At 38.3% G+C, this 20,863-nt stretch overlaps 2 protein-coding genes across 3 annotated transcripts in view; one reads left to right on the top strand and one right to left on the bottom strand.

Annotated features, from left to right (window-relative positions):
- The window catches only part of SMC1B (structural maintenance of chromosomes 1B), a gene marked incomplete at both ends in the record, with an annotated part of 36,686 nt that extends 31,215 nt beyond the window's left edge, over positions 1-5,471 (top strand). The window contains 4 exons of the mRNA XM_081999996.1: positions 808-959; positions 1,205-1,274; positions 4,976-5,086; positions 5,361-5,471. Coding sequence (XP_081856122.1) covers positions 808-959; positions 1,205-1,274; positions 4,976-5,086; positions 5,361-5,471 — 444 coding nt within the window. The remainder of the gene's footprint in view (positions 1-807; positions 960-1,204; positions 1,275-4,975; positions 5,087-5,360) is intronic.
- A 3,547-nt stretch (positions 5,472-9,018) lies between these two features.
- On the bottom strand, positions 9,019-19,067 carry FAM118A (family with sequence similarity 118 member A; the record flags this gene model as incomplete). Of its 2 annotated transcripts, XM_082005378.1 has the most annotated exons (7): positions 9,019-9,385; positions 10,791-10,823; positions 14,257-14,542; positions 15,298-15,426; positions 16,039-16,260; positions 17,535-17,787; positions 19,012-19,067. In XM_082005378.1, 7 exons carry the CDS (start codon positions 19,056-19,058, stop codon positions 9,285-9,287), a joined length of 1,071 nt encoding a protein of 356 aa, XP_081861504.1. In that variant the 3' UTR covers positions 9,019-9,284. The 2 variants fall into 2 exon arrangements, with proteins under 2 accessions (XP_081861504.1, XP_081861503.1); XM_082005377.1 differs by lacking the exon at positions 16,039-16,260 and having other exon boundaries at positions 19,012-19,058.
- Positions 19,068-20,863: the final 1,796 nt, after the last annotated feature.

Genomic DNA, 20,863 nt, shown 5'->3' with positions numbered 1-20,863 from the left:
TTGTTCAGCAGAGAAGAGGAGGAAAATATGCATACCTCCAACAAAATAAAGATGCTGCAAACACTTTGTCTTACTTCCAGGACTATTTAGCACAGAAACTGTTTTAAATCAAAGTACATGTAGTTTTTTAGCTTGGTTTTCTTCTGCTTGCTCTGTGATCTGAGAGGAGCCATCTGAAATGAATGTCAGCTATGGAAATTTTTCTTTTATCTGTATCCACTTGTGCAGAGGAGAAGAGACTATATTATTGTCTCTTCTATTTAACAGGAAAAATAAACCATGTAGCAATTAGCTTATCCATCATACTTTTTAATGGTTTGGTGAAATGGCTGTTTCTTTTAAATACTTTTAATTTTTGGACCTGGGAACCAGGATACAAAGTATAGAGAAAGCCTACCTATATTAAAATCTTTCTCCAGCTCAAAGATAGATTTTGTAAAACTAACCTTTCACAAAAAAGTGTAATTTTGGAAGTATATTTACTTCCAGACAAAAAGGACAACTGCTTTGAAGTCTAAAATTTTAATAATTAAAAAAAAAAAAGGCAATTACATAAAAGATTATAAAATCAAGTTTATTTAGTAGTTGAAAGTTTGTAAATAACAAATAAGTTGGAGCTCATGGTTCATTAAGAAAGGGTTATTTGCTAGGAAAATTTATAATGTTGCTCTTCAGTATAGGTGAACAGATTCTTCCTACAAATGAAGCTAACAGTTTCAACACTAAGTCAGTCACTATTTAAACCTTAAAAATATCCATCTTAATAATTTTGTAAGCGTCACTATTAATAAATGTATGTGTTTCTAGGCATTCCTTAGTCCTGAAAATCCTGAGGAGCCTTATCTGGAAGGCATTGGCTTTAACTGTGTGGCTCCAGGAAAGCGCTTTATGCCAATGGACAGTTTGTCAGGAGGTGAAAAGTCTGTGGCAGCTCTGGCTCTTGTGTTTGCTATACACAGGTAAAAGAAATACTATGGAATTATCCAAGTACATGGCTGAGTGAGTGGCAGGAAGATAGACAAATGCTATAAACATGTTAAAAAAAATCTGCTAATAGAGTATTCAGACAAACTAAAGTCATTATTCTTTATCTGTCATTACTTCTTACTAAATTTTATGGTAGAGTAAGTGAATCTCTGAAGTAATTACAATGTTTATTAACATTTTTGCATCTAAATGCAAAATACTCTCTTCTCTTCTACAGTTTTCGTCCAGCACCTTTTTTTATTTTAGATGAGATAGATGCTGCCCTGGATAATACAAACATTGATAAAGTAAGTTGGTCCCTTTCACCATATACTTTTTTTGACTATATATTGGTATCTTTTGTAGAGGGATGGGTACTTTTCATTACAGGTGGCTGGGATAAACAGATTGATTACACTACCTTAACCTGGTTTAAAATACATTGGGTTTAGGACTGAAATAATGATTGTATGAGATGTTAGACTAGGTCTAGGTTTAAATTCATAAATCTAAGTGTGTTTTAATCAGTCCCCAAGCTGTGAAGTTGAGAAAAGTAGGTCAGGAGTGTGAAAGTATGCTGCATGACCACGTGTGGTACAACTTGACATGAAGGTCACTTGTGAATTGCTGGTTGGATTGGTTGGAATTTTTAAGGCCTTTGAGTTCCCTTACTTCTAAGTAGCAGAAAGGAGTGTATTTGCATGTTGAAAATAAAGTCATTCTGTCACTGGAGTATTTATTTTATATAATTGGCCCACTAAATATTTTTACATTAACACCAGTTAAGGGCTATCACTCTCATAGTTTTAATCACATGAATTATTGCTTGATTAAAATAGCTTCCTGTCCTCTCAATTTCTTTTGCTAATGACTATTCACTGTAGCAAAAACTTACAATAGAATACAAACAGTAAAGATTGCCAACTGTAGATGTCAGCCTCTGGGAGGAGGAGACTTAATAAAAGGAAATGGTATGTAGGAGAGGAAGTAAAGATCTCTGCATGTGCCTGGACTTTCTTCTGTGGAAACATTTCTTTCCACATAAAGTAAGATCAAGCTATATTTCTACTTGCATTAATAGTGATATCAGTCTTGGTAGAGCCTAACAAACAAAAGCAGTTTTATAAACACCAAACTTTTTTCTTCCCCCCCCCCCCCCCCTTCCCTAATGGAGTCAGCTGTGATGTGCCAAGTATGCCAGAGTTTGCTTGGAGGGTACCTCTCTAGTAGACAGCTGGGGAAGCTCCACTACCTGTGCCTGCCAGATAGAATCCCTTCTTGGAGATTACTGACTCTGCGTAGCATTGTGAGAAGTGTTTCCGGAACCCAAATTCCTTAAACATTCCTTGGGATACAAGTCTATAAGGGATACCCATCATCTACTACTTCTGAGCAGATGATATGCCCTGAGTTTGTTTTAACTCGGTCCAGTGTGTTTTAGCAGCGCCAGATTAGCTGTAATGGGACTGTAATGAAAATAACTCGGCAAGCAGCAAGCATTAAGGTTTGGCTCTCAGGTTACACATCACGTGACCACAAAAACACCTCTCTGATCTAAGCTTTTGAACAGGATACTTTTCTAGGTATTAGTATTTCACTCAGGGCCACTATGACTTGACATAACAGTTGAAGATCACATATTCTGGTTAAATATGAATATTGTGTTTTCTGGATGATATTCTTAATTTTGGAGTCAAATGTATTGTGGCTGATGACTTAAGAGTTACCCAGGCTGCCTCCAAGTTGTCCTTTACTGGCTTTCTTACCTGCTATTACACTATTTAATGCTAAATTTCACATTTTTGCCTTTCATCAAAGCTGCAGTGTATTACGTGATTAGTACTTGCTGTCTCTGCAGACTTCTGAGGTCGTCTTTTGGATACAAATGTAGAATTCTTCATGGTTCTGTCTGGAGCTGGGCATGGGTCCCAGATCGTGCCTAACAACATTGCTTGGTCATTACCCAGAGTTTATCCTCATAAGTTCCTGTTGCAGTTGTTACAGATGCACCAGGCATCAGTTACATACACACTCCGTGAAGTTCATGATTTCTAGTATGTCATCAGCTTTCCATAGAGACTACAAATGATGCATTAACACAGCTGATGAGACACACTTTTCTGCAGTTTGCCTTTCTGTGTAGGCCGATTCTGACACATCTGGCAGAAGAGATGTCCACTTTATACCTAATAATATGCTAAGCACCATTCTTCTTCGGAACACTATAAACAAAGAATAGCTGATTTTATTTTTTTTTTAATGCAACTCGGTTTCTCAATTCAAACATATTTCAAATCTGGTTTACTTTTCTTCAGATATAAATCACATTCATAGCCCACTAAATGTTTTCAGAAGATGGTCATATTAACAGTTGTTAGTCAAATGGTTCCTAGACTTATAACCTTCAACTGGTAGTATTTTTACAGGTCAAAAGTATCATATTTCCTTTGACACATCAGCAAGAACAATGTATGTTTTTAAGATGTATATTCAAGAAAACAAAGAATATTCATGCACAGAGTTCAAGTATTTTAAGTTCTGGTCTAATGTACATTTATAAAAATAACATCCATAAATACTACTTTATTGCCAAAGAGCTATTAAACTTGGACTGTATTACACATTAGGGTTAACCTTGAAATTGCCTTCATAGTCTATATTAGTCCTTGGGGGACAGGGAAGTTAAGGTGAGCTTGCTGCTTTGAAGTGGAATTGGGCTTTGACCCATTTGTAACCTTCATGGCTAGAGGTGCCTGTCTCTCCCAAGGCTGGGGCATACTGGCTGTGAAGGTCCCGTTTGGCTTACAGCCCTTCTGCAGTCCTTTTCCTGCCGCCTGCTCTGGTAAGGAGATGCAGCGTGGAAGGGCTTGGGGCAGGGTTACTAAAAGGGCTGCTCTTTTCCCATAAGCAACACGAAGCAGGCAACCTGTGATACAGGCTGCGATGTACAGTATGCTTGGAGAGCAGCTGCCCATGTAATGCAGGAAGAGGGTGACAAAATAGTGGTTTCCTAGAAAATTCCTTTAATTGGCTTGCTAGGTTACTGTTTAAGCATGTGTGGAAAGTGTCTTAAATTGCAGAATGAGCAAAAGCAAAACTTTTGCTTTTGCAAAAACTTTGAGTTAATTATATTTGCAGATCACTGCAATGTTTCCCTGCTCCCAGGGTCTTTCGTATCTCTTTCCCTATCTGCAAGATGCACTTCTTATTGTAAAGCACCAAAACCTTCACACAGAGTAATGAAGTATTGCAAGTGAGCAAAAATGATACATGGAAAATTATAGTTGCTAGTACTCACTGCTATCCAGGTCTTGGTCTTATGCTTAGAACTAAGTCTTTTTCTTTCCATTCTTTCAGTTTAAGAATTTACTAAAAGCTCCAGTAATTTACTTGTAATTATACTGCAAAATGAAAGCGAGTTATGTAACTCACTAAAGGCAGTTCTTCCATTAAAAAAAATTACTTCTGTCACACGTAGATACAACTGCGCAGACAAAAGCCTAAATTCGACATTTAATTTATACTGTGGGCTACTGCCTTATTCAGTCACCAATTTATAACTTAATACTTGTACCTTTACTTTGCAGATCACTGGAAGAAAAATGTTGTCTGCAGTGAACTAATACGTATTTAAGATCTTGGTATAGAGCCAGTAACAACCTTTTCACACTTTTTTTTTTCCTTAATCAGGAATTTCCACCTTCCTTTGAAGTTATATTAAGTAAAATATTTTTCATTGGCACTGGCCTTTTTCTATAACTTTATTCATTGGAGTGAATGATTTATTTTCTTACAAGTTTTCAAAAAGCAGCAAATCTGAGGGGTTAAGTACATGCAAAGTATGTGTCTTAAGATAGATTTGTTTCTCATTTTAGCCTGCTTATTTCATAACTGAATTACTGAATTCTGCAGCTAACGTAGTTCAGTTCTTTCCTCATCATTCCCTAATTATAGCATGGTTTAAGTCTGTCAGAACTAACTTTCTGAAATATTTGGCTTCTTTCCAAAGGTATCAAGTTTCATTAGAGAACAGGCACATGAACAGTTTCAAATGATAGTTATTTCTCTAAAGGAAGAGTTTTATTGCAAAGCAGATGCATTGATTGGAGTGTGTCCCGAGGTAACAATTCATTATTACCAGATTTTGTTAAATAGTACACACTGGGTTTTGTTGAAGTACTGATTTGCACCTTACATGTTACTGCAGTGAATCATGTACGTAATTGTGTTGCTGGATTTGAACTACTTTGTGTTCAGAAACAACTGCAGGTAGCGGCTCGATAAAAAGATCATTTTGGTAACTCAAGCTCATTATTGTCTCTCATAGTCATTTATGAAATGCTTATTTCAAATAACAGGAATGTTTTAAATTGTGTGATCCTTCCTCTTCTCAGCGTGATGACTTTATGTTCAGTCGAGTACTGACTTTGGATCTTACCGAGTATCCAGACATTGGTGACCAGGAAAGAACAGAGGAGCACAAACGCAGTTCTGTTTCAGCATAAAGCATGGATGAGCTCAGGGCCAGGTGACAACAGCAAATACTGTGTTTACAGCGGACTGTTACAAATCTGAGTTTGAATGTTGCTATTAGATGTTGATAGAGAAATGTTTATGTTTCAAAGCAAGCAGTTTTCCAAAATATTGAAGAAAGAAAGTGTTATTCATTGCTAGAGTTTTGTTAACAAGTAAGTGGTAGCCAGAGGTTGTCACCGAAGTGTGTACGTTCTTGTAAGCAAAGCTTTCCCCTCAAATGTTTTAGAGGGTGCATTGCCGTAAGAGGAAGGATTACAGGGTCACATACGCACACTATTAGAAAGAATAAGCCTCTTGCTTTTCTTACAAAAAGTAATGTAATGTGTTTAGCTGTATCTCTGGTGTCCGGTTTAGATGCAGTGCTACCACTGGTCAAGACTTTTACAGCTTCTCCCTTTTGTGTTGCAGCTGCATCTATTTACCTTGAGATGGGATTATTACCCAAAAAACAAGACAATGGCCAGATTCCAATATCTTATGTGACACCCAGTAAGACTTCAGTCTTCTACTCTAACCTGATGAAAATATTAGCTGACTTTACAAAAGCTCATGGTAGATCTCTATAAGTGTGACATAACCTGGAAAAATTTCACCTTTGAGGTATTCTGTCCCACACAAAAGTGGAAAGAATAAAACAGGTGAGAGTCAGATGCCATAGAGGTAGCAGCCTTAGAAAAAAGTATATTGGTTTGCAGTGGAGATTGTTACTACATGGCCATCCTAGTAAAGTCAAAGTTATCTTGATGGCCATGCTTCATCTAAGAAGCAAAGTTAATGAAGTTGTTACAGAACATTGTTTGAGAGAGCTTTAATCACTTCATCTGGCTTATGTTTGGCATAGGCTGAGGTAAAAGAGCTTTATTTGTTTTATGGTTGTTAATAATAATTATATCTATCATCTTACGTTCATATACTAGCCTCCTTTTGTCCATCATGCTGTTTAAACACATCTACCTTGTAACTTGATGCTAATACTGTGCTTGTTGCACACAACTGATGAAGTGTGGACACAGGGGGTTACTGCAGAAGGAAAGACGGACATGGGAGCAGTAGATAGTGTTCCTGTGGGAACATTTCAACAACATAAATTTGTCCACTTACACTATACCCAGATGTTTACCAAATACTTATGTTGCTGCCATACTTGATTAAATAAAATTATTTACTCTAAGTCATGAATTAGCATCAGCCCCTTAATTCAGAATCCATTGACAGATGTGGAAATACTTACAGTAGTGTTAAGGATGAATAGAAGAGCATCCTCTAGTGAGTTTCAAAGATCTTTGACCCACATCAGTCTCTATTGCAAATACGGAAGTTTTGGTTTATGGGTTGTTTTTTTTTTTAACCATTTGCTAAGAACAGTTGGTTGAAATAGAAAAACACAGTAAAGAATTGAACAGTCTGAAGAATGGTGAAAGCTGCATATTCTAGCTACTATACAGGAGTCGTCTATTTGTCTTTAAATGTTTTATTAAAAGAGTGTATGCCATCATCAGAGATGTCCTATCAATTTCATTACACAACTTGAGCAAAACAGGGTAATAAATGGTCAACAAGTTTGTTTCCAGTAAGTATCCTACTCCCACTTAAAAAAAATACATTAAGTAGAAAAAGTCATCTACAGTACATTTAACAAGCCAATTTGTTGGGTTAGTTCTTTCATGGTAGTCCGGTAATAATTTGAACAGGGCCTTCTGTCCCTTTTGACAATATTTTAAAACCTGAGGTAGCTGCAAGGCAATCCCATCCCTAAAATGAAAAATATATTCTTTGAGTTGGGGGGTGAGACAAAACCAAAACTAGGCATTTCTACCTTCTTATTGTGTATGTTAGGAATTAAAGTAACCCCTCACTTACTTACTCATCTGCTTTTCAGGGTGCAAATAAATGGCACTTGAGTCAGCGGAGGCTGTTGTACAAGCTGCAGTTCAGGACTGTCTACAAAACAGAAGAATCACTAATGCTAGGTGTAAGTTGATCCTTACCAAAGGGAGGGGATGCAATTTCCTAATGTGTATCTATCTGACCTCAGGCATAAGATAAGGAGTTACATGACTTTAGAGTGGGCTTAAATAATTGCAGTAATCAGGGTCATTGATAGCTCAACTCATCTGATTAATTTTGCTGCAGCTTGAACACCAGCATCCAAAATAGCATGACTGATCACTTTTCAAATGAGCCATACTTGAGGCCTGTAGCAATCATATTGCGTATTAAAACCCAAGTATGCTTTCCAGACTGTCAACCATGAAAGACAACTGAGTGTTTTCTTCTGGGGTAGGAAAGACAAGAATCAGCATGCACAGATTGTTTTAAGATTGCTTTTCTAGGCAACAATGGCTGCAGATCTTTACCTGCTTCAGAACAGGGACAGACTTCCATACCACAAAAACTACCCATCTCAGTAGTTACTAGTTTAGAAAGAAGCATGTGTCTCACTTTTAAGCTTTTAATTTTGCATACGTACATACTAGAGAACAATAGTAATTGTTTTTGTGATGTGGGAGGAAAGAGTTGAACAGTTCATACAGAAAGGTCATCTGACAGACCCATCCCTTCCACTCCCTGTAAAACCTCATTATAGTGTGAGGTAATCTCAGAAGGATCATATCCACAGGGAACATAAGCAGAGAAACCTGACTGAAGCAACCCTTCAGGACCACCAGATACAAATGTGCCTCTATTGGAAGAAAGACTAGTCCTGAACATGCTCTCCCATAGACAGTGAGGTGAGAGGCAGCTGATTGAAAAAGATGACTTCTGAAAACTTCAGATCACCCATGTTATCAACTGGACCAGACATTATGTCAGTTTAGTGGTGAGACAACTCAGCAGTAGGTGAAGTAACAAGCACCTCAGAAAAAAAGACACAGTTAATGCTGTGCCTAACCTTAATCATTTCAGTAATAGGCTTAATGCAGCAGAGTTAAAACCAGTTAGTGTCTAATTATGTATCTGTAGACAATTTTAGTATTTAAGTTTGACTTCAGTTGAAGACTATCCATGATCTGCTTTGAGATAACTGGCAGCATACTCTGATTCAACAGAAATACACTGCAAATAGGTCAGTAAGCCCCCAGGTATATTTGGTATGTCCTTGCTGGTACACTACCATTATATTCTTTTCTCCACATGTGATCTCATACCTTAACAGACTGACAAATGAAAACAAATACTCATGCCAACAGTGCAAAAGAGGCAGGTTATGATGCGGGTTCTATAAACATGGAACAACAAATTCCTGTTCCTAACAGCTTAGGGATCTGAATCTGAAGCTTGCAAGCAGCCTTGGGCTGACAGACCACTGGAAAGTTCAACCTCCAGCAGCCTAACTGCAGTTCAGCTGATCAGAAAAGAAAAGAAACCCCTTCAGTTCAAAGGCAACTAACAGGTAGTTGCAGGTATACCAAAAGTCATTTTTGACAGAGGAGTCAAACATCACGTCTGTTGTGGCTTCACCTTGCTAAGTCCAACTGGCTTGAAGCACAGGCAGAGAAGACTTGCAATTGTTTGTAAGTGACCTGCAGTTACAGTTTTAGTAGTATGGAAGTGCTCAGAGAGTGACTAGTATGACTCTCAAGCTTTATGTACGTTACACATTTACAGCTCCAGAAAAGAAAAGGCTAAGATGCACAATTTTTATTCCACTTAAAATCATGGAAACTTAAAACCAGCTCAGAACATCCCATGCAGCAGATGTGAAACACCTACTGTTAAAAAGCTTCTGGGTTGGGTTTTTGGTTTGGGTTTTTTGGGGTTTTTTGTTTGTTTTTTTTTCATTAAATAGTGGGCATACCATTATCTGACTGCTTGATTTTCTTAGGAGAGGCAGTGCCGTTTTCTTCTAACTTCCTTTTAGCACAGTCTGCACATGAAGTTCCTGTGGAGACAGAAGGGAAGAAAATATTTTAATGTTGCTACATGCATGTGCTTTGTATAGTTTTTATTACAAGCACCAAATAGAGATGAACACAATACTGAAGTTCTTGTATTTGCACTCTAAAATGGTAACACTAACCCTACTGAAAGTCTGTACCAGTTCAGTGATCTTGAGCTCTTCCCCAACACTGAGCTCTAGTACTAACACATAAAAAAGTAGCCAGTTATGCAGCTGCCTTTTGAAGAAAATAGTTCTTGATTTTGTGTGATAATGCCTCTGGAGCTCACAGGTGAGAAGCTCCTTTAAAAAGTTTAGATCCCTTATTCAGGGGAAAAATACTCTTGGTGTGAGCTGTTTAAAGAATAAACAGCATAGCTGGACAGTAAAAATGAATGGAAGGTAAATTCTTTCAAAATCAGAACATCTATCACTTTCTAGTTTTTTTTTTTTGCGGGTTATTATACAAAGCTGTGTTAAAAAAAATAAAAAAAGAATTATTCCTTAACTTGCTATGTATTCCAAATGACAAGTGAATGGGTACTAAAATTACTTGTAAGGAGGGTGCTAATAAGTTCATAAAAGAGCTTTTTTCCAGGTAAGTGGAACTGGAATAAATTGTGCTCAAGTGTTTGGTTTCTTCTCCACTGATGCCTAGTTGTACTTTACTGAAAAAGGGATTTATGAACTCATCTGAAAGACAAATAAGCTTAAAATGTAGTTAGAATTACAAAAGGGATCTCTGACTTTACACCTTCCACACGTATCTTGGACCCTGTGTACTTTTTGATTGTGAAAAATCTGCAATGCCAAAGAGCCTTATATGCAACAAGGAAATGTTACTTTTATACAATGTTGATATTTGCAGCAGCAAAACAAGTATCTTAGAATTGTAATCTTTTTAAGTTGAAGTGCTGTTTCAAAGGGAAGTTTTGCTACTTTATACCATAAATTGGAACGAATTATTGCTGTGCTTATTCACAGAAGTATCACAAAGAACAACGCTTAGACAAAAATTCACCTTTAGTACTACGCGCTTGAGATTCACTCTTCTATACCTCCTTAAGACAGGCATTCAAAATAGCCAAACGTATGTTTGGAAATTTAAACCAAAACCTCATGGATGTTAATATTATCTTAGAATACTTTTATCAGCATTAGAAATTTTTTAACATACATTTTCTGGAGCTTTCCCATTCTATCATTTGTCATTTTATTGCCAGCTGAAAGCCAGCAGTTATCTGCTAATACGTAAAAAGAGAAGAGGGTAAAAAGAGAATCTGTTAAGCAGACTTTCAAAACTAAATCAAAGCGCTGCACAATAATCATTTAATCTCTTTGTAAATAAAAGACTTATTTTTATCTGATAGATTATGGAACTTTCTGTGAAAATAAGAACATTACTTACCCAACAGTGTTGTGCTGTCCACTCGATCAGCATCTAGATAAGCGTAAGAAACAACAACAGAACAAGTTAGCATACAAATTTATACTTTTATGCAACATCCCAAAACAGCAAGGTTGTATTTAGAATCACAGAATAGTTTGGGTTGGAAGGGACCTGTAAAGGCCATCTAGTCCAACCCCCCTGCAGTGAGCAGGGACATCTTCAACTAGATCAGGTTGCTCAGAGCCACGTCCAGCCTGACCTGGAATGGTGCCAGGGATGGGGCATCTACCACCTCTCTGGGCAACCTGTGCCAGTGCTTCACCACCCTCATTGTAAAAAAATCTCTTCCTTGTATCTAGTCTAAATCTGCCCTCTTTCAGTTTAAAACCATTACCCCTTATCCTGTTGCTACAGTCCCTGCTAAAAAGTCTGTCCCCATCTTTCTTATAAGCCCCCTTTAAGTACTGGAAGTCTGCAATAAGGTCTCCCCAGAGCCTTCTCTTCCCCAGGCTGAACAACCCCAACTCTCTCAGCCTGTCCTCACAGGAGAGGTGTTCCATCCCTCTGACCATTTTTGTGGCCTCCTCTGGACCCGCTCCAACAGGTCCATGTCTTTCCTGTGCTGAGGGCTCCAGAGCTGGACGCAGGACTCCAGGTGGGGTCTCACCAGAGTGGAGTAGAGAGGCAGAATCCCCTCCCTCGACCTGCTGGCCACACTGCTTTGGATGCAGCCCAGGATACGGTTGGCCTTCTGGGCTGTGAGCGCACATTGCCAGCTCATGTCCAGCTTCTCATCCACCAGTACCCCAAGTCCTTCTCGGCAGGGCTGCTCTTAATCTTTTCATCCCCCAGCCTGTGTTGATACAAGGGATTGCCCCAGCCCAGGTACAGAAACCCTGCACTTGGCCTTTCTGAACCTCATGAGGTTCACATGGGCCCATCCTTTGAGCTTGTCCAGGCCCCTCTGTATGGCATCCCATCCCTCAGGTGTGTCAACCGCACTACTCAGCTTGGTGTCGTCTGCAAATTTGCTGAGGGTGCACTCGATCCCACTGTCCATGTCCCTGTCAGACATTAAGTAACACTGGTCCCAATATCGACCCCTGGGGAACACCGCTCGTCACTGGTCTCCGCTTTGACATCAAGCCTTTGACTGCAACTCTTTGAGTGCAACCATCCAGCCAATTCCTTATCCACCGAGTGGTCCACCTGTCACATCCACATGTCTCCATTTTAGAGACAAGGATGTCATGCAGGACAGTGTCAAACACTTTGCGCAGGGCCAGGTAGATGACAGCAGTCACTCTTCCCTTATCCATCACTGCTGTGACCCTGTCACAGAAGGCCACCAGATTTGTCATGCACAATTCGCCCTTCATGAAGCCATGCTGGCCATCGCCAATCACCTGTTTCCCATGTGCCTCAGCATAGCTTCCAGGAGGATGTGGTCCATGATCTTGCTGGGCACAAAGGTGAGGCTGACCAGCCTGTAGTTCTCCAAGTCTTCCTTTTTAAAAATAGGGGTTACGTTTTCCCTTTTCCTGTCACTGGGAACTTCCCCAGTCTGCCATGACTTCAAATAGGATGGACAGTGGCTTAGCAACTTCATCTGCTTCATCTGTAGATTGAGAATTCTACCAAGGCATGATTGCTGCAGTCCAGCTACCTCCAACAGTGAGCAACAGATGCAGCAGTGCCTCTCCTCTGGTCAGGTTCTCCATCAGCTCTACTAGGAAGTTGTCCTCAACACACACCAGTAGTTTCCTGGACTGCCTGCAGTTCATTGTGCTGCTTTTCCAGCAGATGTCCGGGTAGCTGAAGTCCCCATCAGGATCAGGGCTTGCATTTCTCATTTCTTTCATATAACCCTTTTAACAAACCCCTTCTGCTATTTTTTTTTTTTTAAAGAAAGTTTGTAAATAAGCATGAAAAAAAATGAAACCTGGCAGTTTGGTAATGTGAAGAGCAGTTACACACATTTGAAAACAGTTTTCTTTGGGATCTTGACTTGTAAACAAGATGAACAAGATTTTGAAATGCGAGTAGGGTCCCTCGTCTTGCAAGTATTATGCCGATCAGTAATTCCACTGAACAAAAAGGGGAGCATTATGGTCTGATTTTGCAGTCATTTCTGTTTAGAGCTTACATAAATGTATCTCCCACCCTGTTTTGATATCAATGGCTGCTCTGCAATAAATTGGATACTCCAGACTCAAGAGGCTGTAAACACTGTTCAGACTGTGAGAAGTACGTCCATCACATCCATTGACAGCAGCATGTCAAAGAACAAACTAGCAGGCTGAGGCTAGTTCAGTATCTGAAATTGCACCCCCCAACTTACTTTTGGGTGTCTACACTGCAGACAAACTTCCTGAAACCTAGATGCTAAATATTTTTTCTAGCCCTCATGGAAATAAAAATCTAATCCAGTCTAAATGTAATATTCATCCATTTACAAAAACAGTTGCATAATGTGGGCATACACCTGCAATGTTCTTTTAGGGAGGGCAACAGGAAGGTTCCTGCTATGCACCACTTGTGAATAATTTTAGGCAAAACAGTTTCACTGATGTGATAAATAGAAGAGCTGTGAAACACCATTCTTTCCAAGGTCATTTACTCTAGTTTTTTTCCTCAATTCTCTGGATAAGCCATAGTAGAACTGCCCTTGTTTGGAAAATATTAAAGAAATGTCTTTCCTTCAACATACAGTTGTTGGTTTTCCCTGGTTTTGTATCGAAGTCTCTTCACTGTTACAAATAAGGAATTTTATAAGTTGAGAAACAACAAGATGGAAGGGAGCAAGGAAAGGGACAGTAAGTGAATGGACCTAGTAAGTAAAATTTAGCTCCCTGTTGAAGCAGGACTGTTACCTTCAGCAAAGGTATCGAGTTATTTCCCACTTTAGCATTAAATGCTCTCTATGGAATGGCATTCACTGTCACAAATGCAGTATTATTCAACAGCCTCTTCTATTTTATTGTCACAAAACATTATCTTCACGCTCAGGTTCTCTCCCCACTAGTCCCGTGTTAAGCCAAACACTGGGTGTACCTATTTAATTTCCCATTCTAGGCTTAAGCAGATACTGTGGCTCAAGCAGCTTATCCCACCAGTTAATTCCTTCAATTCTTTTAGTCTCTTTTACTGATGTTTCATATTTCATATAGCATAATACTCAATATACTGGAGTATTTTTTTGGCGTGAACTACAGAAAGTAAACTTCTTAACCAAATGCTAACAAAAAGACAAATTCAGAATTAAAGATTACATTTGCAAGAGTCCACAGACCTTACAAAAAGAGATTTGGTTACAATTTTGTCACGTGTTTCAAATCTGCATGCCATTCATAAGCAAAGATGCTAGACAGGCCTACTGCCGGCTACTCACGAGGTCAACACCTCAGACCAACCGCTGATTGTTCAGACATGGCATCCTGCTATGTACCTGCTCAAAATCTTCTTACTGAAGAGGATACATTACCTGGACTCCTCTGCTTGCAGATTTGAGCAGTCAGATCTTGTACGTAATCTGGGAATTGTTTAAAGCAGTCCCCGTAGGACACTACTTTTATTCCATGCAGCAGCATATCTGCCTGGAGCTTAAAAAAGTGATCTTCATTTTCTTTAAGCACCAACATAAAATGTTCCAAATCCATTTTATTCTTTACAGTATAAAGAAAAAGAGCTTGGAATATCTGATCACGCAGAGTCTCTCCACAACCCAAAAACAAAAAAGACTTGGTTCGATACAAATTTTGAAGAACTTCCTGTTAAGAAATGTAAACACACAAGAGCTACATTTACTTCAGTAGTCAAAAGGCCAAGGTAAGAACTTCTAAAATATGTCAGATTTAAAATAAGAAGCAGGGCAGACATCACCACTGAACTAAATTCAGCATATGTTTTAGGATCAAGGCAAACTGACATTTCATAAGCAGTGTTTCTACAAAAAAATTGTATTCAAAAAATCAAAGTTACCATACAAAATTAAGTACACATGTAAATATTTCCAGTAAGGGAATTTTAAATTGAAGGAATTATGATAACAGAATATTAGGCTCCCGTTAGGTCAATCTGTAAATAAGGAAAATTAATATTCTGGACCAAGTGTTTGACTTCATAAAATACCTAAGATAAGACATTAAGTCCAGGATCCAGAGCTGGTAACAGCTTAAGCCCCTAAAAAAATTAATCCAAGCAATCAGATGGTGATGAATCCTTATTCTGCTCTCTAGTACTTTGGGGCTAACATTCCTTCATGAGATAAATACAAAGAACTCTGACATACAGCTATGACATACAGCTTAGGGTTTTGATTGCGATTTACAAACAAGCAGTATACAAAAAGCATACATTGCCCTAGCAACATAGCTGACATTCTGAATAATACTGCCATTTTTCTGGGCCCCAATTATTTAATCTATGTGATCTGACAGAACCCTAGCCTTTGGTAATTTTTATGTAGTGATTACAATAAAATAGTTTGGCAAAACATAGTAAAAATTTTAAATATCACACAAACCATGACTTCAGGATCTTGAGTAACATCTTTATATCCCGAGGGATCTAGCACCATTCCACAGGGATCTGTATATAAGCCGTGAATATGAAGAACTCCATATTTTATATGCCCTCTTGCCCACTGAAGAACCTAAAGCAAATCATGCAAGTTACATTCTTTTGTTATACTAACATACTACAATAACCGAGATTTTGCAAAAATATACAGCTGTCCTAACTTATAAAACCACATAAGTAGAAATAACTCCTTTTGCACTTTTCTGCAGCCAGAGATAATTTTAATTTCTAATTACACAGCTTACTTTAAATTATAATAAAGAGGTGATTGCTGATACTGAAGATCATCTCCAGCTTTTTGGTCTACACAAGCATTCAACCAAGAAGCAAGTTCCAGCAACGCTGACAGAAAAGCTATGAACAGCAAATTAACTACCAGCTCGGTGAAATCATATTTGTGATTGTAACAATTACTTCACGTAAGTTAAATAAATTTTGGGTTTTTTTCCCCAGGGAGTGGGAAGGAATTGGTTAATAAATGTGTCACTGAAATTCTCTTTGGTTACCAGAATAAAACACCACATAAAATAAACATCTGTGCATCTGCTGTTAGCTTATAGACATGCTTTACCAATTAAGAAATTTTAGCCTTGACACTCTTTAAACAGGAAGACATCTTTCAATGAAGCTTACGAGCTGCCTTCTCTTATAACAAAGCCTAAAGCTTTTACTGCTCTCATCATACCTTATCCTTATCTTTCAAGTCTAAAGATTCCATAGGTTTACCCTGTTGCTGACCAAATATTTCAAGTAAATTATCATAGTTTGTAGTCAGAACCATTGTGCCTCTCTCCATGAGTCTCAGGATTGACTGCAGAACAACAGGATTCTGAATGTGCTGTTCTAAATTATCAAACACCTCCATCAAGCAATCCTGGAAGAAGTTAGGCTTCGTATCCCCAGTACGCTGGAAAGAAAAAGAGAAACACTTCATAAGGACCATGTGCACCATTATAACTGCCTCCAACAGAAAACCCGCATCATTTGTCTACTTAATACCAAAGCATTTCTTTAAAAGAGGGCTTACATTGTATACAAAGTGTGAAGGTCTGAATGCACAAAACCATCAAAAACAATCTCAAATTATTCAGGTGCTCTTGCCTCCACTTAACATAGCTCAAAGTCTGGTTTTCTCAAGGAAGCTTGTAATGCAGGTACAATAAAACAAAACTATTTTGCTACAGTTAAATCCTCACTTGTCAGTTCTAAACAAACATGAAGGTACACTTTTCTAAAAGCATAGGCTGCATTTGCCCAGAGTATCTGCCAAGACTGACAGGAACACGAAACAATTCTATAAATAAAAACAGTCTTCCTATTCAATAAATTGTATTACATAGAACAAATGTCTGTTTAGAAGCCCAATACAGTTACCAGCCTAACTACACGGAAACCTCACCTTTCTCAGTATGCTTTCACTGCTTTGAAAAATTAGTTAGTGTACTAAAATTATCATTCCCTGGATTCAGAGTCTGGGCTATGCTATTAAAAGGGTTGGTGTTTTGGGGTTTTTTTTGCTTCCTGGTTGAGAAAAATGTATTAATCATTAAATCTGCTACAAAGCCTAACCACACATGCAGACTCCTCCCAAAAAGAAAGAGGTTATTATTACACGTCGCCTGTAGAGAAGCTCGCCACGTGGTGCAAAACACTCAACATATCCTACAACTTAGCAGTATGTATGTCACCCTAATCATTTCAACTGGAAGACCTGGCAAACCTATTAACACAGTCTGAAAATCTCTGGAACCTAAGATGAAGGGCTGAGAAACTGGGCATGTACGGACTGTCTTCAGTGAAGTGTGAGTGGCGGCGGTGATTAAGTCTATGTGATTTAAGGCTATCAGTAGGGTCAAGGTCTGCCGGTATTTTCAGGGTATCTCTAGTTGTAGCCAACAGAACTATAAATTCCTCTTTCAGTTCCAAGAAACGTTATAATGAATATTTAAGAGTCAGGACTCTTACTTGCATTAATTATGACAAAAGTTTACTTCTTACACTAAAATCCAAGGATTTTTTTAGCCTCTGCAAAACGTACAGTGTGCTATATGATTACCATCAACATCTCAATTTTCACCATAAAAATTTCAAGTTTTAGAAAGCTAAAAAGAATTTTTGTTGATAACAAAATAAGAGTATAGAATAGTTTTAGAAATCAATGTAAGTTTTAAGCATACTCACTGGTGACATCTTCCTGATGAGATCATGTGCAACCACAAGCAGGTCTCTGTCTTTGATTACTTTTTTACGAAATTCAGCAACATCTCCCGGATGAAGCACCTCCAGCTGTTCAGCTGCTTCAATTACAGCCTCAATGCAGCTTCTCCAGGAGCACAGTGCTGGGATTCCTGGTGCTACTGCAGCACTTACCCCCGTTCCAATTACAAGAAGAAGGTCCCGAGGCTGTTTTCGTATTAGGCTTTTTAAGAATTTTCTTTAAAACAGAAAACAAATACCTTCATTTTTTTATGGTGCGTTTTCTAACTCGTCTGAAGATCTCATGACTGACTCAAGAAGTCTGTATGAACTATAAACGCTTGTGCAAAATACTAACCAACTAAAAGGAACCGAGTTCTCTATTTCTACGCAGCAGAACGGTATTGGCAGCAGTTCACAGCCATCCCCAAACCGACAATGTACTTTTAAGTCTTTTTGTCACCTTAGACAAGTAAGTGTACATAATTAATTTAAGCCCAAAAATGGCAACAACTTCAAATCACTGATGTCTTTGAGATCCAAATCGACAATTACCAATTTTCAGTCCACTGGGCTAGCCAAACATCATTTCAAATGAAGTTTTGAAAAATGTAGTCAAAGGACTGTCCAGTGATTTACTTAATACATGTCTGATAGAAAGGAAGTAGAACTATTTCAAAGGGACAAGTCACAATATTTCAAAGAAACACATTTTTGTTTTTCTGGGAAAAAGCAGTATCTTTTAATTCTCATTTATTCTCACTTTAGGAAACATCAACGAAAGAACAGTCATGCTTGTTCAGATGAGGGGTTCATCTAGCCCACTATTCAGATGTTACTAACCACAGATTACTCTCAAAGGCATATTTGAGTTCTACGTCAGCGTTCACTGCGCAAGCCAGCACAAGACACCGTCGAGAAACTCTGGCTTTCATGGTGAAACAAGGATCTTTGCAAAAGAAGTGAAAACGCATTTAAACCATATAGTGAAATCACAAGGATTTCTGTAAGACAGAACCTTAGAATTCCGTTGACTTTCAAAACTACCTTTAAAGATTTTTAATTCCTGCTAACCTTGCAATACAGCTGTTTAACACCTCTTAATTCACAACCATCTGAAACTATCTAGCCAAGACTGAAATGGCCTCAGGCAAAGCAATTAATAGACATATAGATAAGGTTGCTAGCTAATGCCTGCAAAGAATATGTTGCTGATAATCCCCATGCCTTCCTGCTACATTCAGCACAAATTGTTTTCTCTCAGCAAGTATATTATTTATTCCCCATGAACAGCTTAACTAAGTATGAGTCACTCGGTCAGTGGAGAAACTAGTTTCTGGGATCATTTCAAGTTTTCAAGCATGATGTTGTTCTTGTATCCAATTTTCAGCAATGTATTTCCACCATGTTTTCAGATTTTCGTTACAGGACAGTTTTGTATAACCTTTGCAACACAAGTTACCTGGATTTCTGCTCACTTCTAATTGTTGATTGTTCTGATGAATCCATCTCTGAGCCCTAGGTAAAACAAAAAGTAAAATAATCCTCAATGCTTCTACCTTAAAAAGGGCGAAAATTAAAACCAGATGTGTTACTGTTAACATTTTCTATTTATTCTTATCAAGTATTTTAAAATCAAGACTCTGTATGTCACATCCCAGTTAAGCAACGCAATGACAGAAACAAAGCTGACATAGTATGGGTGTGTGAACCTACCACAGCTCCGCTTAGACTCAGTCGATTGACTTCGTGAACCTAACAGAGATAGGGCTTCTCATGCAGCTGAAAAATACCTGTGTCTAAATTCAAGATAAAATTTACCACACCCACTAAAATGTTATTTGATTTCAAGTAAATGAATGCATTTCTTGAATTTATTTTTTTCACAATAATCAGTTGATTCAACCAACTTTGTTGAAAACAGATTTCTGCAACACATAATAATCATCAGAGGCCCTCTGCTAGCCACCTGGCTCCTATACCAGCGCATTTAACATGAAAGATTTTTTCCTCAATAAGTATTTTAAATAAAAACTTATTTCTGTAGCATCTATATTGTCTCATGTTTAAAGCATAAGAAGGACTGCATCTGGCAAGAGAATTCGGCTACAATATCATCACTTAGAAATCCCCAAGCTTCATTACATTAATTCTTGGTTTTGTTTTTATAAGGATGTATTTTTTGTTTGGCTTTGAAATGCGCCTTAGTTAGTGGTTGGGGAGATTGCAGGCTGCAGACCCCAATCCCTCAAATAAGCATTCTGCCAGACCCTATGGCTCAGGAGGCTACTTGCCAGCTCTCAGGTTCACATGCTGGAAGCCAATTTGGAAGCCAGAGGCCCAAGTTTGGAGATCATCTGACAAAAGAAAAAAAAAAAAACCCAAACACCCAAAAACCCCCCAAACCTCGACCCTATAATAGAGGGACATCAGAATTTCAGAGGAAAACACACAGATCTCTTCTGCAAATGCACCCAGGATATCTTTTCAAGTAGAAAACTCTTTCCTTTTTGTAATATTTATTTTCTCCATGCTCCCGTCCTTCACTGACAGCATCCTACAAAGATGCTACACTATCATCTGAAGAACGTTAGCACATTCAGAATGCAGAACAATAACTTACGTAGAGCAAAACACTTCAAAATCTAGAGAACAAGATTCCTTAATAATGGAATAGTTACGAGTTCACAATGCAAAAACGACACATGAAGGAAGCACAAATTATTTATTCTGAAAACAATTCTATCATTTTATAACCCCATCCAGTGAAGTATTTGGGAAAATAAGCCCCAAGAAAGCTTCAATAATTACATTAGCAACTTACCAAAATTAATAAAATAACCATCTCACCACAGGATGGTGTTGGTACCAACATTTTAGACCTCACCGTTTCCTTTTATACCTTCTACTTCCTGGAAGCAGCAGCTGTGTAAGTGGCAGCAATTATCACCAACTCATAACAGCTAAATGGCTGCAAATGATAAAGTTCAGATTTATCCATACCTTTGAGTACTGAGTTATGTCTAGTAAGAGAGTATTCAAGACCGGTCACAATTATAAAGACCTCTTCACTAAGCATACCTAGAAAAACAGAGGACCTGGACACCAGCATTCAAGTCTGGTTTACTTTTTAAAAGACACATTGGACTAACCAAAGGCGTGGGCAGTTGCTTTTCAACAACCTTTCCTCATGGTAGCCTGGAAACTGCACCCCACTATCATCCAGATACGCCTGAGAAACGCCTGAGAAATGCTGAATGGGAGCTGGGTCTTTACTCCAAACACAAGGAGGGTTCATCCAAACAAATGCTGAT

Source organism: Phaethon aethereus, assembly GCF_964289735.1.
Source record: "Phaethon aethereus genome assembly, chromosome: 1".
Lineage (NCBI taxonomy): Eukaryota > Metazoa > Chordata > Aves > Phaethontiformes > Phaethontidae > Phaethon > Phaethon aethereus.
This window is presented reverse-complemented; position numbering and strand designations above follow the sequence as displayed.